At 35.2% G+C, this 27,784-nt stretch overlaps 1 protein-coding gene across 2 annotated transcripts in view; it reads left to right on the plus strand.

Moving 5' to 3' along the window:
* The window catches only part of FSTL5 (follistatin like 5), a 330,515-nt gene that overhangs the window by 202,312 nt on the left and 100,419 nt on the right, over positions 1–27,784 (plus strand). For both annotated transcript variants that reach the window (XM_042808092.1, XM_042808093.1), the window contains exon 7: positions 26,353–26,519. In XM_042808092.1, the coding sequence (XP_042664026.1) occupies positions 26,353–26,519 (167 nt within the window). The remainder of the gene's footprint in view (positions 1–26,352; positions 26,520–27,784) is intronic.

The following is a 27,784-nucleotide window of genomic DNA, read 5'->3' on the forward strand; positions in this document are numbered from 1 at the left end:
TTAGTTCAGCATTAAGGTTAAGTAATAAAAATATTGGAAAACTAAAAAACTATCAGAAGCACTGCTAACTTGAAATCTGAGGGAACTTTGCTGTAATGTGATAAGACTCATTGGTGATTTGCCAGTTGCACTGAAAACATAGAAAAAGGGAAAAAAAAAAAAAGTTATTTTAATTCATTGCCCCAAGTCATCAAAAGGAGAGCATTTTGATCACTAAGATAATTTAAGTATTATAGATGAAGACTAAATGAATAAGATGCCTTTTTTGTCCAAGAATTTATGTATTTATTTGGAGGATGTTTTGAGCTGCTTTGTGTTACTTTATGATCCATACAAGGTTGAGTTTACTGGTGATTCTTAAGTATCAGGCACTAATGTTCACTTTAGAAAGGTGTTACAAAGTAACTTTATTCAAAAATTTAGAACACATTGTTTCATCTTTATACCTCTTAATCTACTGTGGAGTCCAAAGGAACAAGCTTTCCCAAAAGTAGGCTGTCTGTTTTTTTGTTTGTATGTTTTGATAATTCATCTAATCTATTTCCTTACTTTGGTTTTGTTCTCACATCTGGGTAAATAAAAATAGAAATATTATTACAGTCAGAAGAAGATTGTAAAAGACTTTTAGTGATTCCTGAGATACCTGGATTTCTTAAGCATATCTGACATTTACACTATAAAAAGAGAATCTGAAGACACAGTTTTGCACCTAGATTATATGAAAATACTTTGGAAATGCTGTAAATGGGGTAAATAAAATAATAATTCCAATTTTGCAAAGCTTCTGAGCTTTTATGTCAAATTTAGTGTTATAGAAAAGTATATTACGGTATATTGGGAAAGTTTTTTGATTGAGTACCCTCAAATATTTGTTACCTAGAATAAGGAAAAATTAGGTCAAAAATGTCTCCATTGCAAAGAAATATATTTGAGAAGAAACCATTTTAGTTCACTCCGTTGTTTATGGTGAGATAGGTCCTGGTAAAGTGTTCTTATTTCAGGAAATTTCATTACTGACTTCATTTCCAAAGCCTAATAGCGCAATTTCAAGTTTTACTGTAGTATCCCTCCATAGCTTTTGAGTTCAGTAATTTTTCATCTTTAATATTGTGCTTCCATAGTGTGTTTTGGTATTTTGTATGTTTTTGCAGTTTACAGCTATCCTAGCACATCCTTATATGCCATTGGCAATAAGACACTGTTTTTGGCCAACTGAAATAAAGAGTGAATGAAACATTTGGATCTAAATATTTTATAGAAACCTTCAAAGAAAATGTGGATAAATAAATTTTTGATATGAGAATTGTCAACATACAACATTTAAAAAAAAAATAAATGACGTGATTTATCTTGGCATCCTAAATTAAATGCTTCAATAACCATTTGAAGCTTCCTGCCTGTTTGTTTTTTCTTTTTTATAAAAGAGGAATATTTTAAAACTGTGTGCTGTACACATAGAAATGTGTACTATTAACATATATGTACCCTTAGATAAAAGTGTGTACGTATATAGTTTAATCTGATGGGTGCTTTTTAAGGAACCTAATTAAGACTGAATTCCTGTATGAAAATGTACTCTTTGTGTCAATTTTGAGAGCACCTTCTGGCCAGTTCCATACTACTGGGCTCTAAATTGACAGCAGGACCCTGACTAGGGGAAAGAGTGGAAGTATTGAAAAGAATTAGAAGAGTTCCTTGCTTGGTGACTCCCTCAGGCATATTTTCCTTTTCCATTTCAAACTTCCCAAAGGAAAATTAGCACGAGTAGACACATAATAATCTGCAGGAGAGCATCCAATTTATCAACTGTTGTACACTTCCTATTATGTCTGATTTTACTACAAGGACACTTAAACTGTAGTAATTACGGTGATCTTTGTAGATGGTAATGTGTTTTCACTGTGTTCAGAGAGATGGGCCATTTTTCTGCCTATCTTCTATTTATCATATAGTCTGCCTCAGTTTTGTTTAGTTAGTTTTTTAGTTTAAAATAATTTATCTTTAGTTACTCTTGGTTAAGGTTTTCAGGGCTTAGTTTTGTCTTTGACTCCTCATTCCCAAATCAACAAGGATTAATTGAATGCAAAAGTCGTGCTCATATAAGTGCTCTTGAACCATATGCTAAAGGATGCCATGGTATAAAGGAGAGAATTCAGAGCAGCCATGGGATTTCTGAGCTTTTTTACCCTGTATTTGGCAAATTTTTGTAACTTGTTAATAAAAAGTGGTAAGGCAGAAAAACGAAAAAGGCAGTGATTTGCAAGGGGCTTCATGATGAATCTCTTGGGAAAGCAGAAATGTATATCTAACTTGCATATCCTGAAATACTTTGAACTACAGGGAGGAAAAGCATGCTTCTAAATCAAAAACATCTTTCCAGTAAGTTTTCAATGCTCAGCTGATTCTAAAGTTCTAAAGCTATGAAGTTTAGAGAGAGTAGGACAATTGCAATATTAGTTAAATATGACAAATGCATTTATTTCTGGTTTCAACCTTTTTTTGTTTAAACAAAGTGTAATATAGTAAAAGGTTGATTTCTAACTTACAAATGATTAAAAAAAATCACTATACTGCTAGCCATTAGCAAAGTAAACCAATTCTTTATAAATTTGTTTTTGTTTTATAAAAAAAGAATAGAGAGTGGGAATACTTACTTGTAAAAAATCTTATTTTTAAAATATCTTTTAGGCTTAACTTCTTTTTTGAAGGGAAGGGTCTTTTTGTGATTGATATAGTAATCTAAAAAACATTTGAAAAAAACCCCATGTACTTGAAGAAAAATTATCACTGTAGAATCTTGGAATGGCTTGGATTTGAAGAGACTGTAAAGATCATCTAGTTCCAACCCCCCTGCCCCGGGCAGGGCCCCCTTCCCCCAGCCCAGGGTGCTCCCAGCCCCGTCCAACCTGGCCTTGAACCCTTCCAGGGAGGGGGCAGCCACAGCTGCTCTGGGCACCCTGGGCCAGCGCCTCACCACTATCACAGGAAAAAATTTCTTCCTGATATCTAATCTAAATCTTCCCCCTTTCAGTTTAAAACTTTTACTCCTTGTTCTATCCCTACACACCCAGATAAAGAGTCCCTCCCCATTTTTCCTGTAGCCCCCTTTAAGTACTGGAAGGCCACTATAAAGTCGCTCCAAAGCCTTCTCTTCTCCAGCCTGAACAACTCCAACTCTCAGCATGTCCTCATAAGGGAGGTGCTCCAGCCCCCCGATCATCTTCATGTCCCTCCTCTGGACCTGCTCCAACAGGTCCGTGTCCTTCTGATGTTGGGGGCCCCAGAGCTGGACCCAGCACTGCAGATGGGGTCTCACGAGAGCAGAGCAGAGGGGGAGAATCCCCTCCCTCGACCTGCTGGCCACGCTGCTCTTGATGCAGCCCAGGACACGGGTGGATTTCTGGCCTGCAAGTGCACATTGCTGGGTCATAGTCAGATTTCCACCCACGAATACCCCCAAGTCCTCCCCCTCAGGGCTGCTCTCCAGCCATTCATCTCCCAGCCTGGATTTGTGCTTGGGATTGCCCCGACCCATGGGCAGGACCTTGCACTTGGCCTTGTTGAACTCCATGAGGGTTGCCTGGGCCCACCTCTCCAGCCTGTCCAGGCCCCTCTGGGTGGCATCCCGTCCCTCCGGCGTGTCAACTGCACCACACAGGTTGGTGTCATTGCCGAATTTGCTGAGGGTGCACTCAATCCCACTGTCCATGTCACCAGCAAAGATGTTAAAGAACTCTGATCCCAGTACTGACCCCTGAGGAATATGCCTTGTCACTGTTCTCCACTTGGACATTGAGCCATTGACCACAACTGCTTGAGTGAGACCATCCAGACAATTCCTTATTCACTGAGTGGTCAACTTCTCAAATCCATGTCTCTCCAGTTGAGAGACAAGGATATCATACAGGACAGTGTCAAATGCTTTGCACAAATACAGGTAGATGATGTCAGTTGCTCTTCCCTTATCCACCAGTGCTGTAACCCCATCATAGAAGGCCACCAAATTTGTCAGGCACAATTTGCCCTTTGTGAAGCCCTGTTGTGTGTCACCATTCGCTTCCTTATTTTCCATGTGCCCCAGCATCATTTCCCAGAGGATCCGCTCCATGATCTTACTGGGAACAGATTTGAGACTGACTGACCTGTAATTCCCTGGGTCTTCTGTTTTCTTCCCTTTTTAAACATGGGAGTTATTTTTCCTCTTTTCCCATCAGTGGGAACTTCATTGGACTGCCCCAACTTCTCAAATGGGATGGATAATGGCTTAGCCACTTCATCCACCAGTTTCCTCAGGACCTGTAGATGCATCTCATCAGGTCCCATGCACCTTTAGGTTCCTTAAATAGTCTCAAACCTGATCTTCTTCTACAGAGGATGGTTCTTTCTTCTTTCAGTCCCCACCTTTGCCTTCTGCATCTTGGGCGGTGTGGCTGGAGCACTTTCTGGTGAAGACTAAGGCAAAAAAGTTATTGAATACCTCAGCCTTCTCCATGTCCCAGGTAACCAGGCTTCCCATTTCTTTACAGAGGGGGCCTACGTTTTCCCTAGTCTTCCTTATATCATCAGTGTACCTATAGCAGCTTTTCTTGTTGCCCTTGACATCCCTGGCTAGATTTAATTCTATCAGGGCTTTGGCTTTCCTAACCTGATCCCTGAGTATTTGGACAGTTTCTTTTTATTCCTTCCAGGCTGCCTGTCCTTGCTTTCACCCTCTGTAGGCTTCCTTTTTTAACTTGACCTTGTCTAGGAGATCATTTATGAAGATTTTTTAAAGGTAGAATGCTGTTCTCTAACACGTCGAATAATCTTATTAGTCTAGTTTGTAACATTTGCTAGTATACATATTAGATAATGCCAATCATTGTAGTGCATTCACAAGACACTTAGATAAAAGGATTCCATTGTGACAAATTGTATACTTCTGACTATTTGATAACTTCATTTTCTGAAGTCATACACTGAATGAAGGAAAATATAATTTGTATGTTGTTATTTTAAGTTTTGGAAAGTAGGATTAATTTCGTCCTGTGCTAAAAGAACTATTTGGTATGTTTGAAGATATAAATGTAAAGGGTTTGTTTTTTTTTTTTTTTTCATAACTTTATTTCACTGAGTCCTGATCTGTTGCCATCAAGTATTTGCCTGGTTATTATACTACAGGTCTCTCAAGTGTTTGTAAGTAGCTTCCCATATGCTGTCACTGCTGAAAATATTTGGATGTGTATAGACTTAAAGAATGTGGCACCTCAGAATTTAAACTGCTGCAACTCGATATAAAAATTGACAACTATATGGTTAGGGAGGAAAGAATATCAAATAATCCAGTTTGTCAAAGCTATTTTTATGGTCTCAAATAGTGGTATTCTAAACAGTGATACTCTTTGCTCCTCATCACTCCTTGCTTTCTCACTGCTCAGAAACAAACATTTCATAATTGCATATAATAATTATTTATGTATTCATTAGAGATACATGTGAGTTGAATTATGAAATTTTGTATCATGCTGTTAAAACTGGGACTGAGAGCCCAGGGAGTTGTAAATGTTTTGTGATCTCCTTGTGTTAAGGTAAGGTGAAAAAACACCAAATGACTGGTTAAAATATTTTAACTGCGGTAGAAACAACTTAAACTTGGGACAGGATAGTAAGCAATTTGGCCTCTTACTGATAAAGATATAACAAAGAAAAGAAAGGAAGTAAAAGAAAAGGAAAGGAGAGAAAGAGAGTCAGAGAATCTGGATCACCACTCCAGGTTTCATGGTTGTCTCAGATCTGTTAATGCACACACAGCAAAGTCTTCTGTCACCTTTTAAGTTCATCTTAATGACTGATTTGCATACTAGAAAAAGAGAGGAAGGTATTCCATAAACTCATTTTCACGAGAGACAAGGAAAAGGTGGAGCATGGGTTATGCACATGTGTTGAAGGGGGTATGGGGTGCATTAACCCTTTCGTCCAATTGAGTCAGTGGTCGTGATCTCCCCCTGCCACCTTTATTATCTATTCCACAGTTTTTGCTTCATGGGCAAATATTCAGTGTTTGGCTCCATCTGGTGCCGGGTGTTTTCCCTCTTATTAATCCTTTAGCTCTTCTTCAAGGGTATAGTTATAAATTAAATTGTAGGCATTAACCCAAACATATGATTTTACTCACTATATGTCTTCTCACTTTGATACTTATCTAGGGAACTTGGTAATAAAACTGCAGGGGAGTGGAGCTGTGTGCCCTTCAATGTACTCTCTGCTTCGCTAGGCGGATAGTTGATCCCTAGACTAACCACAAAGGCCACAACTTGTACTTGAGGCTTTCCGCATTGATAAATGTTTGAGGCATTAACTCCTTCAGTTCCTTACACATGCTAACTCCTCTCCCTCTGATCACCAGAGCCCTTATTCAGTTGGATGACTATTTATTCATTTTATATATGGTCTAAAAACATGTGTGCAATTATCCAAAAGTATTTGAGATGCTTTGGATTTTAAAAAACACCCGCACAAACCTCCATTCTTACCCCATCAATCCCCAACAAAAATTTAACAATTTCTACCAAAGGAAATAAGGAAACAGACTTAACAAAATTTCCCTGTGGATGCGTTGTATACAGAATTAAATTGTCAATGGGTTCTCAAGCTAGTTTTCTAAACTGATCTTGCTCTCAGAGTATCAAATCTTAAGTAAGTTAGCAAGTGATTTATATGGAAATGCAATTTTGGCTGTATTAAAAAAGAAGATGCCATACAAAGACTATGAAGCAGAGGTATATGTAGTGCAGTATTGTGTCAAAACGTTTTTTAAAAAGAAGCAAAACAGTGAAAACCTAGAGGAGGGGAAAGCCACATAAGGCTTCTCTATGTAGTTGTTTAGAGTAAGAATTGGGGAAACTGATTGCCTAAGATGGAAGGGATCCAAACAATTCATCTGGTTGCCACTCTGCCATGAATAAATGATTGGAGAAAGTGTCATTTTTTAAAAATGTGTTTTGCATTACGATTATAATTCTTCCCAACCTAGACATATGGTAGAAATGTATTTGTTGGAGGGAATAGTTATAGTGTTTTAAAACTTGCTGAACACTCTATTTAAGAAATAGTTGATGCTAAACAAAGATTAATGTTTTGTTTATGCTTATGAAGTGCTGAGTTAATGTCTACTTTGAGTAACAACAGATACATACTAACAACTTCTCTGGGTTAGAACAAAGATACATCTAGTCTGGTGTCTTTGCTCTAAGAGTGCTTAGGGAAGATTGCAAAAGAAAAAACATGTAAGATTCCTCCAATACACTTTCTCTTCTGCAGTGATTCTTGTCTTGGAGACTGCTTGTCTTTAATAGCTCTTGATGGATGCCTCACTCATAAATTTGATTGCTTTTTGGACCCATGTGAAATTAGCATCTACAACATTCAGTTTCAGAGACTTTGACAATTTAATGACTTCTAGATGGAAAAAGTGTCTTTTTTTTCTTCATTGTGCACACTTTCTGTTTAGTTTATGTAGTTGTTGCATGATAAGAAACCATGGACAATTGTTCCATATTCCTAGTTTTCAAGACGCCTTTTTCTTTTTAAGCTCCTGACATATCTTTCTAGTCATCTCTTTTCCATTCTGAAAAATCTCAGTCATTTAATAGCTGCTTGTATAGAAAACCTTCCACATCTGTGATCATTATTCTTGTGTTTCTCTGTTCTTTTCCAAGTTTTACTGCAAGTTTTTTTACAGAGGGAAGAACAAAAAGCAAACAGTCAAGTTGCTCATGCAACATGGATTTTTACAGTGGCACAGTAATGTTTTTCTGTTTGAGTACCAGTCTTTGCCTAATAATTCCTTTTATTGTCATATTGTCAGGACTGAGTAGATGTTTTCAGAAAACTGCAAATTATACTCTCGAGATCTCATATGTAAGCAGTAGTAACTAGTTCAGAGCCCATCACTGTGTAAACAAGGTTGGGCACTTCTTTTTTCCTTCATGCAGTCTTTGAATATTGAATTAAATATATTCAATTTGTCGTGTAAGTATCGGAAGTAAGGTCTTTAAGCAAATCAGCTTTTATGTTTGCTACCTAAACTACCTGATTAGTTATTCTCCAAGAATTCTATCTCAAAATTTTTTATCACTTCATTTTCTTACCCCTTCTCCTGAATGGTGTTGAACAACATGAGTTCCGGTGAGGGTCTAGGTGCAACTCCGCTGGTGTCTTTTCTTCATGAGAGACCTGCAAACAGTCTCTTTTAATGGAGAAGTGAAAGAAGATCATTCTCCAGCCCATGCCAAGGTCTTATGCACATTGTTTGTGAAAGGGTAGATATCAGAAGATACTGTGAGTAGGACTGTAGTATACAAGACTGAAGTGCTAAGGACCAAAGCATAGTCAGTCCAGTCTGTCTTTAGTTTGTTCTTTAACCTTTTTGCTGATCTTCTTAGATACATAGTCCATAGTCTGCTTTGGTCTTGGGGAAATATAACAGGTACACAACACCAAGAGAGGAATACAGAGAGTCCTTCCTGTTCTCGGAATGGGCCACTGTGCTCAAGGCAAAGTCATGGTCCCTTGCATAGACACCTACTCTGAAGAGGAGTAAAACTCTATTCAGCAAATAACTAAAGTTAGAAGCCTCTGTACAGTCAGGATGTGGTGTGTTGACCTTGGCTGGCTACCAGGCTCCCACCAAGCCATTCTGTCAGTCCCCTCCTGAGCAGGACAGGGAGGGAGGGAGAATATAGGATGGAAAAAAACTTCATGGGTCAAGATAAAGGCAGTTTAATAAAACAAAGCCAAAGGCCCTGGATGGAAGCAAATCAAAACAAAAGATCTGTACTCTACTTCCCATCAGCAGGAGCTGTCCAGCCACTTCCCAGGAAGCAGTGCTTCAGTACATGTAGCGGTTGCTCTGAAAGACAAGCGTCATAAATAACAAATGCCCCCCTTCATTCTCCTTTCTCTTAGCTTTTATTGCTGAGCAGATGTCATATGGTATGGACTATCCTTCAGTCAGTTTGGGATAGCTGTCCTGGTTATATCCCCTCCCAAGATCTTGCCCACCCCTCAGCCTTCTGGCGAGGGGGAAATGTTGGAGATACAGGCAGGATGCTGTGCCAGCACTGCTCAGCAGTAGCCAAGACACTGGTGTGTTACCAACACCTTTTTAGCTACCAATACAAAGCACAGCACTGTGAGGGCTGCTGTGGGGAAAATTAACTCCATCTCAGACAGATCCAACACACAGGTAGCAGAGCTTACCTTGAGTTCTGGTTTCTTCCTTTTTCCCTCTAAATATAAATAGTCACATCAGCCAGTTGATAGATTTTTCAGAATCTCTTTCATCCAAAAACTGCTCACATCTGTGCTTATTTCTATGTTAAAGATTTCTATGAGGAGCTGCTTCATAACCCTAGTCTTCAAATTGCGGGGAACTGTTCAGTAACAGTTGCATGGCCCTCCTCTTTTTGCAGTGGAAATATAGTAGTTCTGCTATGCTTCTGGCTTCCTAACTACTGTTCAGGTAATTTAATCCTGAATTACTATTTTAGAATATTGTTCTGTCATTTTCCTCACAGAACTGGATAAGGAGGTAGTTTTTACAAAGTTGGTTTATTATAAAACTTGGGATAAGTCCAGGTATCTTAAATATTTAGAAACTCTACTACCATTCTGGGAAAGAAGCTTTGAAATTTGAAAGTGAAATGAAGTTACACAGTAAATAAAATTGGCAAATTATTATATTTATAAAATGAAATCTTTATGCATAAAACTCTGAGTTACGAGGGCTGTCAACCCTTCTCTTAAAATTTCCATTTCATTATTGATTGGTTTCAGAAATACTTCATAGATTGAACCTCTGCATTTTAAATGTTTCATTTGAAATTACTTCAAGTATGCAGTATTGATGTTCAGCATCTGTATTTGCAATAAACAGAAGGAGCATTAAATTTGGATCTATACTTGTAAAATTACTTGAAAATATTTATGCTAACTCTTAGCATTTAAATAAAATGTTTTTGCTTGAACTAGTAATGTGCAAACACAACATACAAAAATCAATTTTTGCATAAATTCCTTTCTTTGTTTAGACAACTTCAAAAACATATTCACAATAAATAAGGTCAAAACAAATTCTTACTTTAGTGAACTAGCACTTCCATGTTATCTGGAAAGGAAAGCTATATTTGACACCTAACTTGATTTTCTGTGAAATTTCTTGTCAAGAGGAAAACAGAAAACCGTATAAGGAGTAATAGACTAGTATGCCTTTTTAATTATATATTATTCCTGATGCACACTACTGTCTATTCTTACCCAAATGCTGTTTTTATTAATTTATTGCAAGATATGTAGTTTTCAGTATATAGTACAAGCATAGCTCATAGCAAAATTTGGTTCTTTGCCTATTTTTTAATAATATAGAGTTATGGTTTTTTAATTTGTTATTCATCACAACTGCATTACAACCAGATGATCTAGTTTTACAGATGCCTTGAGGTTCATTTTAACTGTTTTTTTTTTTTTTTTTTTTTAACAGCAATATTTCATAGCATCTTGGACAATATATCAATTGAAGCACTGGATATTTATATGGCAGGCTACCAGGTTGATTAAAAATAGCTGAGTTAGCTTTAAACTAACTATTTTAGGTAAAGGTAGAGTTCTGGGCAGTGCAACATGTAGCTTGCATGATCTAATGCACAGCAATCTGCAGTAGAAAGGCTTCTTCTAACTAAGCAAGACATTTTGGATAGCTTTATACTCCACAGTGGATCCACTTTGAGTATCTGACTATTACGTTTTTCTGAGATCATGTGCTATTCAGGTGAGACTAGTAATTTCAGTTAATTTCATTAACAGTATCTGGAAAGTAGGTAAACAATAGCACTGGTGGCAAGAGTTGCTGAAGAGACGAAGCACACAAGAAGACATTTTAATATGATGATGGATAGAGGGAGAAAGAAATTTGCTGGACAAAAAGATGCAGAAGAGTCTATAATTATGAAACACTCCCTCAGAACCTAAAACTGAAAGCCATGATCCTTGGCCTTTTCTCTTGTCTGCCACCAAATAATTGTGGGGTCCGCTGCAGAAATAGCAAATGATTCCTGCAGAAAGATAAGAAGCTCTCAGGTCTACGATTTCTTAGATCAATTTGGAGTTTTTTACACTCTAAAGATCTAAATCCATGTAACATGGGCTTTCTGTAATTCTAGATGGTGTTTTTTTAATTATCATCATCATTTTAACATAGTTTATAATTACAGTCTTTTAATTAAGATAGTAGAAGATGTTTGTATCAACTTTACTTGACTTTTTTGTTACTTCATTATGAAACAAATTTTAATTATATGTTTGGACGCATGTCTTGGTGTTCGTGTCTTATTTGATAAAGAGAATGGAGAACAAGTGAGAAGTATAGCATAAAACTAGCTTTTGTCTGTTAAGGCCTGTGCCTCTTTTATTATTGAAGCTGAAAGGTGTTTAGGGAACAAGGCAGGTAATTACAATAAGAAAAAAGAGAAATCCAATAGTAAGCAAACATGTGGTTTTAAGTGGCAAAATTGCCTTTGCTTTTGCATCGGAACTCCTAACTAACATAATGCATCAGACTAATAGTTCATCGACATGATTGCATATTCCTCACACTCAGGATATGAATATTGAGACAAGAATGCATTTGCAGAGGTTCTGAGTACTCCTAGGTGAAACTGAAGTTAAATGAATCTGTACTTTGAACAAATAAAACGGTATCCATATAAAGAGCAGTGTCATGTTGGGAACCTAGACCTCTTGAACACTTTGGACAGTTTAACCTTTCTTTGCTTCACTTCCATGCCTGTACTATACGATGTTAGTATTCCTGCTCCCTAGACTCAGACTGAGACATGAAGGCATGCTGGCAGTTTGTAAAACATGTAGCTGTCCCTTCAAAGCTCTTGATGAAGGTTTGAGGGATACTCTTAAAAGCTTTTCAGAAATCCACTTAGACCACATGAACTGGATCAACTTTGCCTTTCACAACCCTTACCATTGCCATTAGTAATTCAGATTTGTCACAGACTTCTTCATAGCTGGGATCATTGAATCAGAGAATGTATCAGAAGGGAATTCTGGCAGACATTTGACCAAACTCTTTTATTCATGTTAAACTTGTGGTCTACCTGGATCCTTGTCTGCAAAGCTGATTTCTAGTCAGCTGAATCCCTGTATTGTTACATGGACTTACTCTGTTCCAGGTGAAAGACTTTTCATTTGTCTTGATAGAATTTCATAGTTTGTCAGCCCATTCCTCCTGCTTATAAAGATCCCTCTGAAAGGCAGTCTTGCAGAAGTAGGCTTCCCGATCCTGTGAATTTGGTGCCAACTGTAAAATTTCTGAGGGTGAATTTTGTCCTGTCAACCAAATCACCAATGAAGATGTTAAACAGTGTCATTCCAATATTGAAACCAATTGCAGTGAGCTGACCCTTAATCTGTGAAATGCTGACTGCTGCCGTTTGAGCCTGAAGGTGCAGTAAGTTACTTGCAGTCCACTCATGCAGTCCACACCTCCCTAGCTGGGGCCCAACAGTGTTGTAAGTGACTGCATCAAAGCCTTGCTGAAGTTAATGACATTCACTGATGTTCCATTAACCATATGGCTCATCATTTCATAGTAGAAGCCAGTTCAGACTTAAATTTAATGTGTATACTCTGCTAAATGTTACCCCCTACACAAGTGAGTAAATACAGCTTTTTCACTTCACTGGGAAGTTCTCTGATGTTAACATTGTCTATGTCTGTCTTTGCAGCCTATAGTTTTGTTGACATTGTATTTTTTAAAATTTTATTTAAAATTATCATTCACTCATTACCAGTCTCTGTATTTGAATTTACCATCATCATAGGGTGCATAATTTGAACTTATTTATTTAAAGTTCAAAATATTACTATGTAGATCAGTTTGATCACATAACACCACTCATGAATACTTATGTGTGCCACTGTTTCCATGGAAAACATGATTTTCAACTTAATGGCATTCCATTTTTATCATTTCTAATTTCCGGTACTGGGTGAACCTTGTGCTGTTGATGTGCTAAGCATTTACAATTGGTCTTATCATGAATCATGACCGACTTTATTCCTCATTAGATTTCATGTGAGGATTTAGCAAATGTATCGTGTAATCTCCCTATATATTTATTGGTATTTATCAGCCTTTTGTGCATTCTTCAAATTGAAAAGTCATTGTTTGAAAATAATCATCATGGTTAGTTAATTTTATCTATTTTAAACTTTTTTAGATATTTTAAAGAAAAGTACTATGAGTGTTAAGTCAAGGAGTATACTTAATCATTAAAGTGTTAGAATATGTCTTTCAGAATTGCATTAAACCTGAAGGTAGGGATGTTTGTGTCACTCTTGGATTTTTCAACATCACTTTTTCAGTATCTGCTGTCATTACCTGATTTTGATAAATCTTGATCCAGTTATCATGGAATATTCTTCTCATTGAAAGGAGTTCAACCTTCTAACACTGTTACTGTTTAGCTAGAAATATATTTACTACATGAAATTCAGTTATGTACCATTCATATAGAATATAAGGACAAAGTTATGACTGAGAGGTTTGTGAAAGTTAAGAAGAGAAAAATCTGTTATTAGTAGTTTATGCTGACTAATCAGCAGCTCTTGCAACAGCTGGAAATTTGTAGGGTCCTGTAAATCAAAATCTGTTGAAAGTATCCAAGGTAGAAAGTGAATATAGTTTGTTAGGCAAAATTGTCTCTATTATCTGGTCTTCTCTCCATAACTCATTTTCCTTATCCATCCTGGAATTAGATCAAAAGTGAGACTTATTAGGGATAGACAAACTGATTTTAAAGTGACTCAATTTTTGGCACAATTTTAGTTTAAATTTCACTGCTGATATAGCTTATGGAAACTCTGTGGTCTCTTGTCTGCCAGATGACTGACAGGGAACCTAGGGAAGGCCTCCCTCCCAGAAAGATGGGGGCTGAGGAAACTCTGATGCAAATGGTGACCTCCTGTGAAGTTGGAAGAAAGAGGATTTCAATGACATACACAGGCTAGGGTGAATTTCTTAGCAAAGAATTAAATTTAAAATGGGAGTTGTGTAACAGATGAAGCAAAAATTATATTTTGGTATAAGCAGCCCAAGAAAGTGAGTTGGATTGGCTTGAGGAAAGTAAAGAAACTTATACTTTGACTGAGTCTAGGTAAGAACTTGCAATCTGTAATAAGTCATATGTTATAGTTTGAGGGGGGGAAGGAAATCAAGATGGTTTATATGGAAGATCGTGTGAAAACCTTTCAATTTTTGCTTTAAAACAAATTCTAATGAAATTTTCTAAATTTTTTGTTTGCAACTCCAGAGGGGTTTATTAATTAGCCTGGTCCTATTTCACCCTAGACAATTCTTTCTTTGTTTCATTTCTATTTTATAGAGAAGTTGTTCATAAATGGATTTTCTATTTGTATATGTGTGAGTAGATAAGCATGTCCCGGAACTTCATCCTTTGACTTTGTGCTTATATTACTGGAATAAATTAGTGGTTATCATAATAACTACTACTACTTTCCTCTGACAACATTGGTTTAATCTCTTTAATGTTTGAAGGTCTCAATTTTGCAGATTTAAATCATGGTATTCAAAATAATTTCCTTAGATACAAATAACTTGGGAGCAGGGTTTGGTTTTAATTTAAGGGTCATAATTGTTGCAAAATCGTACGCATTTAAGATTTCAAGCTTTTTTTTTTTTTTTTTCATTAAGAAAAAAGTAAGTATGTGTGGGTTTTGGCTTGTTTGGTGGGTTTTTTTGGTTTGTTTTTCTTTTTTTTTTTTTTTTTTTCCTTTGACATCATATTATTTTACAAACATGATGGCAGGACTTTATTTTCGTTCTTCCTCATGGACAACTACCTCTTCCATTCCAAGTTAAGGAATTCCCCAGGTTAAGACAACTGAATTGTTGAATCTTCAGTTAACAGTCCAGCTAATGCTAGTCTATGTTCGTATTCTTGCCAAATAATTTACCCCTTTGACTCATTATTTTAGTGTCACCAACATAAACTGCCTCTGCCTCAGCCAGTACTGTATTGATGGGTGCTAAGACAGAACTCAGGGGAATTATCACTATATGTTTGCCCAGTGTTTTCCTCTCTGGGAATTTGCCATTGGCCATTATTAGTTACAGGATACTTCTATTCTGACCACATAGATTTTTTGATACATATTTAGAATGGCTTTAATATACAGCTCTGTTACTGTGATAGATCACAGGCTCTGTATATAGAACTATGGATTCTGCTTGATGTTGTAAATTCAGACTACATTTTGAATTTAGATTTCAAAGGTTAATCTTTGTGGTATGTATCCCGTCGAGTCTGTGTCTCCATCTTGTGTCCCCCATTCCACCCCACCCCCTTTCCTTTTACCATTTGTCTTCAGCCATACTTGGCGAAAAGTATTACCAAAGGAGAAGCACTTTTCCAGATTGGGCATTTATCAACTGTCACTCAGTAAGAATTTTTATATTTTAGAAGCTGATGAGGAAAGCTGTGTCTTCCTGTATCTGGAGTCTGATGAGATGGACCAGCTTCATAAGCCCAGATCCTGAGGGATTCTCAAGAAAAAAAAAAAGTGATCTGGAATAGGGGGAAGTGAGAATAAGTTTACTTTTTAAAAAATTTGTGAATTTTAAAGTTTAAATCTGCATCTGCAATGTGCATTGGCTTGTTCTATGCATGACTGAGAAGATAAAGTGTAAAACTGCACAGTCTGGGATGGGAGGCTGGGAAAGTTTGTTTTTAAGTTGTGGAAGTGTTCCAGAGATGTCAGGACTTGACACTGCAGATAGATGAATGCAGTTCCAGGTCTTGGCAAAAACCTATAGAGGAAGATCAGAAAAGAGTGATCTAAAGAGCAATTTCTATATTTTTTGGTTTATAGAACTCTAAAAGCCATGGGGGCCCCATGTCTGGGTCCGTAGCAGGATTCTGACAGATGACCTCTACAGGATGCACATAGAGAGACATAATCACAGTTACTGTTAGGTATTTGATACACAAATGGAAGAGTCTTAAGTAGTTATTTAGTATTGATTTTTATTGGCTAATGTATCAGTGATCAGTGTTTTAAAAACAACCCTTTTCTCATCTTGGAACAAATTAAAAGGTTAGTTGCAATAGAAAACAATCCAGTTAATATTTCTGTACTTAATTGTATATACTCCTGATATTCTAATAGCAAATTATATTCTGGTAGCATCTTCTAAAGGGTGTACTGTTGGTCAGAATAATATCTAAATCTGAATAAAATATCTGAGATAAGATATTCAATGTAAAATAAAGTGCTCACTGTCATATTCACCCTGTTGTCCAGACTAATTTACATACTGGAATATTGCAGCTACCTTCTTCCCATACATGAGGGGATGTACATGTAGAAATAGGTGCATTTTGCCCAAAATTCAGTCAGGAAGTGGCAAGGGTGCATCCCTACAAACTCTGACTTGTGAGCACACTAAGTTGTGTCCCCCAAGCCACAAGGCAGATGTGACCATGAAAGCCCTTCCCCTCACTCCACGCAGTGATAAATCTAAATAAATGAATTCCAGATCTAAAGGAGACCAGCTGATACTCACTTCAATATCTAGGGTTATTGTATAAATAGCATATTTGAATATATTTAAGAAAGGACAAGTAGAACTAATAAGATCAGTGAGTGTGAGTACTGTGATAGAGAAATAAGGGAAAAAGGTCTGGGGAGAAATAAGAGGAGATAAGAATATGAAGAGATGAAAGACAGTGGGAAGAGGGAAAGAAAAAGTTGAGCCTATTCTAAATGTATCTATGCCTATGTATATCTGGGAAATGTACTAGAAGATAAAGCAAAGATTTATTAACAGTTTTTAGATGAAAATAAACCAGAAAACCGCCAAAATACTGCTTTGAAATATAATAATCTTGTGTAAGGTTATGTATATGTACAATTTTAATTTTTTTTTTTTCGAGTGATTATTGATTTGCAGATAAACATGGAGGTTGTTGGATGTCAACCTCCTTGTTTGCTTTCTATGAAGTGTGATCTTTTTTTTTTTTTTTTTTTTTCCTAACGAGAGATGGTTTTTGAAGGTATTATTGAAAAGCAATCATTTTGTCTTTTGAGTGGAACAGATTACATCAAATTATAGGTATTTTTCAGAGTATTTCCCTGGGGTAATGTATCCTGGTTTTAAGAGTCTTATCTACCTTGATAAATTCCACTTTAGTTGGGCTATTCAGAAGCATTGCTTAGGCTGATCACAACTGCAAGTACAGCTCTGTTGTGGGAGTTTGTAGCCTGATCTGGTCCCATCACATTGATTGCTTCCTCACTCTTCTCTGAAGTTGTTGATGCTCATCACAAAATCTGGTGCAGCAGAGGAACATTCAATGTTCTTTTCATCAGAATGATCCATTTTTACTAGTTGTTTCTGTCTACACTATTCCAAAACTGAAAACTAAGCTACTAAATTTATAATTGACCCAAAACTTAAATGAACAAATGCAATGTTGTTGATAATTCTCTTTTGGAAACAAACCAAAATCACGCTGATATTTAACTGAAGAAGTATAAGTAAGAAAACAAGCAAAATAAAAACTTTCACTTGAGCATTTTCTGCCCTACTGATTAAGTATAGTCATAATTTGAAGACAGTGATAACTGTTCAATCACATATAGGCCTATGGCATTCCCAGTTTAAGGCTCCAGGTACCTGTCTCTGTTTTTTTATAAGTCTAATGAAGTCAGAATATGTTTACAGTGACTGTAGAAAGCAAATGTATCTTTCTTTACCTTTCTTCCATAGGTTCACTCACTACAGCATTTCCAGAATCTACCAAAAAATCCTTAAAATGTATTTTAAATATATATATTCCTGGTATAGATAATTTCCAGCACACAGAAGCATGTCATAAAGGACTTGGTGAAACACATAGAAGCTGACAGGATGCACAGAAGTATCAAATTGAAGCTGTTCAGAGACTTGGCGATGTACATAAGGCACTTGATGTTAATGTGATGTTATAAGGAAAATTAGAGAGATGTTTTGGGAATGGTGCATTACATCTGGCAAATATGAACAACACCCCTACCCAGAAGAAACAGGATAGATCATGTTATATTTATTTTTCTGCTTTCTTGAATGTGTAAGCACAGCTAAAAAATAATGTAAATAATAGCAACATGGAAAATTTAGTTATTTAGTTCAACCTAAGTAACCTCCAGAATTTTTCTGTTAGTATCTATTTTATATGCTTTTTTTTTTTTTTTTAATTTCCATCTGTGTTTTTTCCCTCTTTTGTACATCTTTCTTAAATACCTTTCTCACCACCATTGCAAAGACTCATCACTTCAATTCTGGAAGATTTGAAGTTCAGTTATGTGCATCTAAAAATATTAGCTTCAGAAAATTAAACACTGAGAGATTCCACAAAAAATTCTGTAACTAACATCCTGTTAATATTTTATCAATAGTTGGTAATCTTCTTTCCTTCTGTTATTGTTTTTAAAAACCTACACATTTCAGTCTAATTCTGCAACACTTGTTATTAACGATATACTAGCATAACAAGAACTATTTTTCTTTTTTAAAGGAAAACATCTAAAACTCAAGCACAGGCAGTATTTATTTACCAACAATGTCAGTGTGGTTGTAGAGAGTCATCTTATTCTCCATATTCTCAACCAAGCCACTTATTCTCTGCTGAATTTACAATGGATGCAAGTGTAAAGTGTGAAATGTTGCACACTAAATGAGAAGATTAGTTGTGAGTCCATGAGTTTTTTTCTGAAAAGTGAATGTATCTCATTTGAGGTACATACAGTAATATAGCTCAATGATCTGCTAGATTCTCATTTCTGCTTTATTTTTGCACAGACCACTCTTGGCATATGCTCTCCTCCTATCTTAAAATAAAAAAAGGCATTTTTCATGGATTTTTAAAAAGCAACCATTGCTCCAAGAACAACTATTTTTAAGAAAATGTTGCCAGGATTTTTGCAATGCTATGGATGCACAGTGAATCAGTGTGTCCATACAAATGATTGGACAGACAAGGTGTCTTAGCTGTGGGTGTCATATCGTCGCATATCAAGACAGGTATGCTTGAAATAGGTTATTTGACATAATTTCTTAACTAGTGATGTAACATTCTAGGTGAGAGGGTTTACCAGATTTTTTGGACTGCTGTGGTTTCTGTTGCTTTTGGAAATATTTTTAGTGTACAAATATTTTAATTATATCGTACTAATCTTAAGTATAGTTTTTAAAATGGGATTGAATTCTAAAAATTGCAATAGGTTATTAGGAAATTAGTGTTTAATTTACTTTGAGATTCTCTTCTAAACATACTTTAATTTTTGCTACAACTTTATTGGCTAGGAATACATTGTTGTATAACTTTGAATATGGAGTCTATAAAAGTTGCAAGTTTATATATACACATAAACCTAATATGCCATATCTGACTACTTTCGGATCAGCAATTCCAGTAACATGCATCAAATCAAATTTTCACCCATCACAATAACTTCGAAATTTCCCTTAGGATTCATTGAATGATGCATAAAATCAGTTACAGAACATACTGAGAGGATACATTAAGGTTGGGCAGGCAGTTTCAGTCTGGCATGATGATAATAGAAACAGGAGGGAGAGAGATTTATTATTTACCAGTTCATTTACTGTCTCTTCAACAGTTGTAAATTCATAAAAGCTAGAATTTGTTCTTCATAAGGAGAAAGAGCTAGTCTGTCAGTCAGGATATGCAAAGTTTGGATTGTTTTGCTTATCCCTAATAGTCTGTGAGGAACAGGCTGTCACTGTTTTCCCCTGCAACAGAAGACTTTGAAGCCATATAGATCGTGAGTTGACTTTCTTGGCCTATGTTTTCCTCTAGGCTGAAAAAAATTCTCTTAAGAATTGAATGATCTCTTCAATTTCAAAGGATTCTCATAACAAGACAGTCTGTAGGGTGAGCCCTTTATCTGCACTATTGTAAATATCCTTACCATAAGCAGTAATGATGCATTTCAAAACATGCTCAAGTTTACCTAGTATTCCTGTAGTACCGATACAAGAATATTAGGAAAACCTAATACATACAGATATTTCTTTGTATTTTCCAAACTGAATATATTTGGGTTGTCAGTCAATGCTACTAATACTGCACTTCTGGCAATTGTTGTTCTTGTGTGATATATTAAGTGAGGTGCAGCCTACAGCTGCATAGAAACATTCTGTTTCTTTATACGATGACAAAGGAGTCTTAAGGAATCGACATCTCCTCATATTTCTATGAACGATGTTTCCGAACTATTTTTAATGATCCTATTGCCCTGCAGAACAAGTGAAGCTGTATGTTTTATTGATTTTTACAGAGATTTAAGTGAATCATTATAGTCCATGTTGCACTCATTCATAACGAGCCATGTTGAGTGCATTAGGCTTGCAGATTCGTGAGAAACACAAGGTCTTGAGGAGGAGTTTGATTCAATGGACAGAGCAAGTGAAATTAATTTAATTAAAGTAAGAATTAAATTTAAAACACAGGTATAATGACCTTTGAAATTTTGTTTTAGTTTTATCAGTTTGTGGATTAGAAATTGGCAAAAAGTGTTTATCACTGATTTTTATGATTGCCATTATTCACATTTTTTAAAAAAATAGTTAACCATTTGTAGTATGTAATTAATGCAGAAAAGATTCTTTGCCATTCAGAGATAATTCTATTAAAAGCAATTAAAAATATCATAAGGGTCTATTCACCTACTGAGTAAAATTATTTTCAGGAGGTAGTACATAGTGTTTATTAATCCACCTGCATTACAGTTAAATTACTTTTTTCATTAAAACTGTTAAAATACTATATATCATGTTTCACTTAGTTAAAACTAGAGCATGTAAACACTGTGAAAAAAAATAACTTATAAATCACATTTGCTGGGTGAATTTCATGTGCACTAAAGAAGCATGCATTAAGACTATAAAAATGGCTGTGCTGGTCCCAAGTCCAGCTGGTCCCACACTTTCTCTCAAGCATTGATTTAAGTTAATCTTTATAAGTGTAACAATAATATAATTATACTCTCCCAAGTGTTTGTATGATCTCTTCCTGCACATGTAAGCTTCTGGAATCCACAATATCCTTTAGCAAAGAGATTTTTCAGATCTATCACTTCAAGCATGAAAACTAATCCTTTGTTTTGAAACTGGCCTCCTACTTACTTATTTTGATGGCTTTCCGGTCTTAGAAGAAACAATAAGCCATCTATACCTTTTCCAGCTTTTCCATGACAGTCATGATTTTGTAGAATTCTGTCAAAGCCCTCTACATCATCTGGTTTGTAAATCAAAGCCTACTGGATAATTTTTTATATTTCAACTGCTGGGTACCCTTATCATTTTTCTTTTTCCTCTGTGGTTTTTATTTAATTTGCAGAGGACCCAAAGCTGCTTATGGTATTCATGTGGACAAACCATGGACGAAAATTATGGGGATTTTGTTTGCTTTTAGTTCCTTTCTTAAGAGATCCTAATCTTCGATTTGAATTTTTCTCTACTGAAGAGATCAGAGTTGATAAAAGTATTTATCATAACTCTACTGTTTCTCTCCTACCAAGTAACTTACAGCCCATTGATCTAAATTCGAAGGATTGCTTTTGCTGTTGTATAATACTTTCCCCCTCATTGAATTTATCTACCATTTTATTGTTCGGGTTCTCAGTCTCATAAAGTCCTTGAGCTGCTTTTCACAGTCTACATTCATTCTTATTACTTCAAAGAACCGATAAAAAGTATAGTCTTTGCTTTAATGTTAAACGCTGTGTCAGTGCATACATCAATAGTGCATAGTACATCTATAAAATTCTGTAAGATATAATTGTCTGTATTTTATTTAGTACTTTCATTTACTTCAGCTGAATTTATTTTTTTAATTTCTTTTTTTAAGGTCATTTGCTTATGTGGTCATTTTTGGTCCTAGCAAAATCAGATTATGACAGCTGTTTCAATAATAAAATAATTTTATGCCAAATTCACTAAAGCAAAAGGTCAGCTGACATATTCTGCTTTCCTGATTTTTAGAACCTGAAACATTCTTAATTTTTCTAGGTGTTTGAATAAAGAATACTGCATTCCATATTAGTAAGAGGAAATATAAACCATAGGGTTTTTGGTTCTTGTCTTTCAGAGAAGCTTAAAGTTCCTCCATAAAATAAATGTTTCCTAGTATGACCTATCAATCACTCTCCATTAAATCTCATTGACTAGTATTATAAATAAATGCAGACAGGGTTGTTTTCTTTTATGCTTTCTGTTACTTTTCTTTATGGAATTGGTTTGTACAATATTTCCTAAAAACATGAGCTATTGCAATGCTATAATTGTCAAAAAAAATATTTTCATATCTCTTATCAGCATAGATGAAAGATTAATAAATGTTAATTTTAATGGTAAGTCTGTTAAGAGCTTTTGGTTTTGAGTAACAAACATATTGCTGTAATATAAAAGTAGAATCTTCTGCTATGCTGGCCATAAGTCTGGAAAGAAGACTTCCTAGATTTTAATCCAAGCTCTGCAGCTAAATCATTAAGGAACTGTGAAAAAGTTATTTGTGCTTTTTTCCTTGTGTGAGCTGTTAAATGGATTATGAGAACAGAAAGACTCCTTTGCCGACGTAAGACCCTAGAGAATAGCCACTCATGAACCATGTTCTGCTACTTCTCATACTGAAGCATTCCACTAAATATGCAAATAACATGTTTACTACAAATTCAAAGAAGAAGATACAGCAGAAAATGACAAAATCAGTCATGCTAATGGTGATGTGTGCTGATTTTAAAATTGCTGTAAAAGAACAGCAAAATAACACTGATGAAAAAGCTTTTGTCATGTCATTTTGAGGAAAGTGGAATCAGTGCCAGAAGAGGAAAAGACACATTACCTATCTGCATTTTAGCTATTTCAAGCCACCAAGTAATGTTATCCATTAAGTACATAGCTTACTGTAGTCCATGGACAAAAGGCATCTTTCCTTGGTTTTAAAAGGTGATTGCTTTTAAGTTAGGTTTGAAATAGGCAAACAAAATAAATACAGGCTTTGTGTAGCCTTAATTTTAGATAGTGGGTACCAGTCTGCATAATGTTCATTCATTTAGACTCATGAGTGTTTTTGTGACTGCTATGAATAAATACACACAACTTATGTACGTATATGAGAAGGTTCAAACTGTACATTCATTAATGGATTTAAATTAACCAAAACAGTCTACAGTTGCATAAGATCTTCCTCCCTTTAATAGATAATCAATTGTATAGTGATATATGAAGTCCCAATATAACATTTTCACATACTTCTAATCTTTCAAAAACTTTTATTCAGAGTGATATTGTGTCTTTTCCTTTACTGATCATAAGATACAGAAAGGAACCACTTAGTCTCAAGAAATTTCATATGTTTCCGTGTTTCTCCTAATAGCCTGATTTGGTATTCTAAGATAACAAATGAGTTTTATGATTGTGTACAGTCCCCTATAGATTCTTTTGGGTCATCAAAGGAGTTGGAAATAAGATTATTGGGTATTTTTTAGGTATAGGGAGAGAACTGGGATAGCCTAACTTTTACTATCTATTCTTTAACTTCTTCAGAAAACTCAAATACATAGAGTGTAATAACGCTTTTTATAAATGTGCTCAAATTAGAGCATCAGAATGTTCCATGTTATACACATCAACCCATTGTACTGAGGATTAAGAAAACAGAAAGGTTGATCAAAGCACTGCACAGCTATTACAGCTATTACCTTTTCTTTTTTTGCCCCTAGAAGTACCCTACCCCTCCTGCTGTGTTTTAAAAATAGTGATATCATTTTATCTGTTGATTTACAAGAACATTGATATAGTTTATCTTATACAAAGAATGACAACATAAGATGTATGACTCTTAAAATAATGCTTAAAGTAAGCTTCCATTATTGATTTATCCCTATTGCTGTTGGGATGTTTTTGCAAAATATCAGCTTTGAAAACTTTTCCCTGCCTTTCACAGTTCAATTACTAAATATTGGGCAAACAAAGAAAATTGAAGCACTTACCCTGTAGTCTAATTGATCATCATTTGCAGTATTGTAATACCTTTCTCATAATTATTTATGCTTAGCTGCTTTCACTTGTATTGGTCGATAAAATTTAAAAATTTTCCTAAGGTGAGCTGCATGTGGAGCTAAAATCTTTATAAGTGAACCCACTTTCACAGTATATGTCTTCATGTATTTTAGGTTGTAAGCTATTTAGGGAAAACTATTTGAATACATTGTCTGTATCTTCGAAAAATTCCTGCCTATGGGGCACGTGATAGAGATGGACAAATACTTTAAGTTTAAAAACAGAATCAACAATGATGTATGTAGTTGTGATATATATCAATGACATGACATATTGTAAAACTCAACATACCCCCAAAAAACAGATGTCTGATAATTATCCAGTTTCTTTGCTGATTCATTAGGAGTGATGTTATTTCACATTTGGTTATTTTTCTTCCAATATGAAATAACGGAGGCAGCCAAAAATAGAGGAAGATGTACTTTTCATAGTGCTAAGATGAGAGTACTTCAGCTACTAATATTTATTCACCTGTTTTTGCATCAAGTATATTTGTTCCAAAATTGTATGACAAAGGTTTCCTTAAATTAAATATAAAAATACTTTTCCTTTAAAGGCTGCATACTCCATGTTTAATTTAATTAGGATTTTCCTTACTTTTTTTTTTTTTAACTTATAAAATTTATTTTGTATTGCAATCACACTTTTTTTTTTCAGATATCATTCACATATCATGCAATAAACTGTCTTCATTCTCACAGGACATTAAGTGAGTTTGAATTTTCTGCACTGGTGTTAATCTTAGAAATGCTGGATACTTTTCAAGAGAAATGTTGGAATTTCTTCATGATTCAAACAATAACTATGAATGTGAAAAGACAATTTTGTGTTCCTCAAATTTCCGACTGATGGAATTTTCTCATACACATGCATCCATGCAGAACATGTGTGTTTGCATGTATTCTTGGTGATTTTGTTTCTAAATGTGTTAGCAATTTGTCTGTCTTGAAGAAAAACACAAAACATGAGCACACACTTCAACAACAAACAAAAACCTATGACACTTTTGAAACTGCATCCTCTAAATTTACTGTTTTACAGATATTTTACATTAGGGTATTTAAGGTAATACTGAGGCTTGGCAAACCTTGTGAAATAGCTTATCAACACTAGAAATTGCTACTGTGTGCACAGTGAAGGCAAAAAATAAGTAGCCAATATTCATGGATTGAGATGATTCACAATATTTCAGGTGATGCACTGCATTTGCTTCAGATTTGTCTTTAAATGTTGCACAGTGTTGTACTCTCTACTTCTACCAGGTGCTATAGTCTGTCCTGGTTGTTGCTTCTGTTCCTTGTCAGAGAAAGCAGTTTCAGAATCAATACAATAAAGTGATCTGGGTTTTTTCAGGTTTGATTTTTTTTTTTTTTCTCTCCCTTTTTCTCTCTTTTTTTTTTTTTTTTGGCTGTATTTAGATTCATTCAAGTACACAAATATTTATTATTCTTTCTCTGAATTTCTGCTGTTGTAAAAGAAAACATTTTTGACTAGGGAAATGTAGTAGAAAATATTTTAACACTGTTTTTTAAAAAAGTGACATTAACTAATGTTTGGACTATGATTAATGCACATTCTTCTGAGACTGAAGTGGGAGAAATTGCCAATGTCAGTTTGATCTGGAAACTATGTTTTCACTGATCTTAATGATAAAGCTCCATATTAATTTTACTTTCTGAATGCAGAACTCACTTTGTTGTCCATTTCAGTCTCAGTCCTGCATGTTTTGTACTCTGTACTCTGAGCTTTGGGTTTTTCTTCTCTGAAAATGAACTCGTGTGAATGATTGGAGCAGTGCTGCCATCTTAGTTCAGATGAAGGTGCTGACTCCTCTGCTGCTTTGGCCTTAACTGTCAAATAACTTCTGGTGTCAGACTTTGGATACACTGTCCTGTTTATTACAGTCTTACCTCTGAAATTAATCTCCATGTTAAGTGCTTCTCTTCTTACAGAGTGATACTTGTCAGTCAATTTAATTGAAATGTCATGCTGACCTTTATTTGAAATACTCTGAACTTCCTGTGGTTGTTGGGAATTCTTTTTGCTTTGATTCCAATTAAAATCCTTAAATTACCAGTGTACAAAACCTGCATGCTAATTAACCTTATGAAATTGCCTGCTAATTAATCTTACAAACAATATATCTTCTGCAGAGGTAGTTCAGCTGAGTCTGCCAGAAGATCAAAAACTAAGCACCACGGCAGCAACAGTGGGACAAAGTGCTGTCTTAAGCTGTGCCATCCAGGGAATCCTGAGACCTCCCATCATCTGGAAGAGGAACAATGTCATTCTGAATAGTTTAGATTTGGAAGATATCAATGTAAGTAAGAGAAAACTCTGTTTAACAGCTTATTATCAAAACTTGTCATAAAGAATAGAGAAGTGATGTTTAATGAGCTCCATACTCCTGATGTTTCAGGGAAAAGAAATGGAAATTATATGTCTGCCAAACTCAATCTGTTTTTATTTTGCTGTGTATTCATACCCTTGTTGTTAAATACAGAGAAAACATGTTTCTCAGACGAATCATTTAAAAGAATAAATATAGCAACAAAAGCACATGAGGACAAAATTCCAGCCCAAAATACAGTCAGCATTATACATTCAGGATTATAGTCTTCAAACATCTAAAAGAAAAAATAAATCTGTGAAATGAACATTTTAAGGAATGCATAGTGACTTAGTGTGAACAGATCATAATAATAATATTCTAATAATTCAATAAAAATGTATTTTTTCCAAACTAAGTATATTTTACTACAAAATCGGTTGTTCTGCTCATTCCTCCAAGTATTCAGCAGTGTATATGGTACTTCTCAAAGAATCGCCAGTGACTGTAAGCATAACTTAGAAACCTTTTTTTAAGGAAGGCAAATATTTGCTACCTAACTTTATGATGGCACCAAAATACGGAGCAATATGGAAAATGAGAAACATAATTATATCTTCTGACAAAGCTGTAAAAATAAACTTTCAGCTGTATTTTGTTTGCTTGCGAGTATGCTTACTTTACTTTGGCCATTTTACGTTAGCAAAGTTATAAATGTGAACAAACCATTACATGGGGTGCTGTGCTTGCTCTCTGACTCAGGTGAGTCCAAAATCACAGCAATTTAGGTGTGTGGAATATCACTACAATCAAATATCTACTTTGTTTATTTTTATTTCATTTTCTTATGAATACTTTTATTTCTAAGGTGGGAATTGCACTTGCATATCACCTTTGTTTTGTTTGCTGTTTTTACATTAGTTCTGTTTGTAGATTGAGCTTCCTCACAGTGGTGCTTTGTAAAATAAGGGACAGTTTCAAAGCTCATCTTGCTTAAATGGTAGCTTTAAGTCACTTTAGAGGCTTAGGATGAAACCAGCATCCTCTGAAAAGTTCTCAGTTAAATAATTGTTGCTTTTGTTAGCTTGGTATTAATCATATGACTGACATTCAAAAGTCTCTTGCTCACATTCACAAGCTCCTTTCTACAGTATTTGTTAGCTTTCTGTAAATATTCATGATGCTCATAAATAATGATTTGGAGTTCTTACTAATCACTTCTAAGTATAATACATGGCATGAGCTGTAGATAGAAA

Source organism: Tyto alba, unplaced genomic scaffold (assembly GCF_018691265.1).
Source record: "Tyto alba isolate M040663 unplaced genomic scaffold, T.alba_DEE_v4.0 Super-Scaffold_6, whole genome shotgun sequence".
Classification (NCBI taxonomy): Eukaryota; Metazoa; Chordata; class Aves; order Strigiformes; family Tytonidae; genus Tyto; species Tyto alba.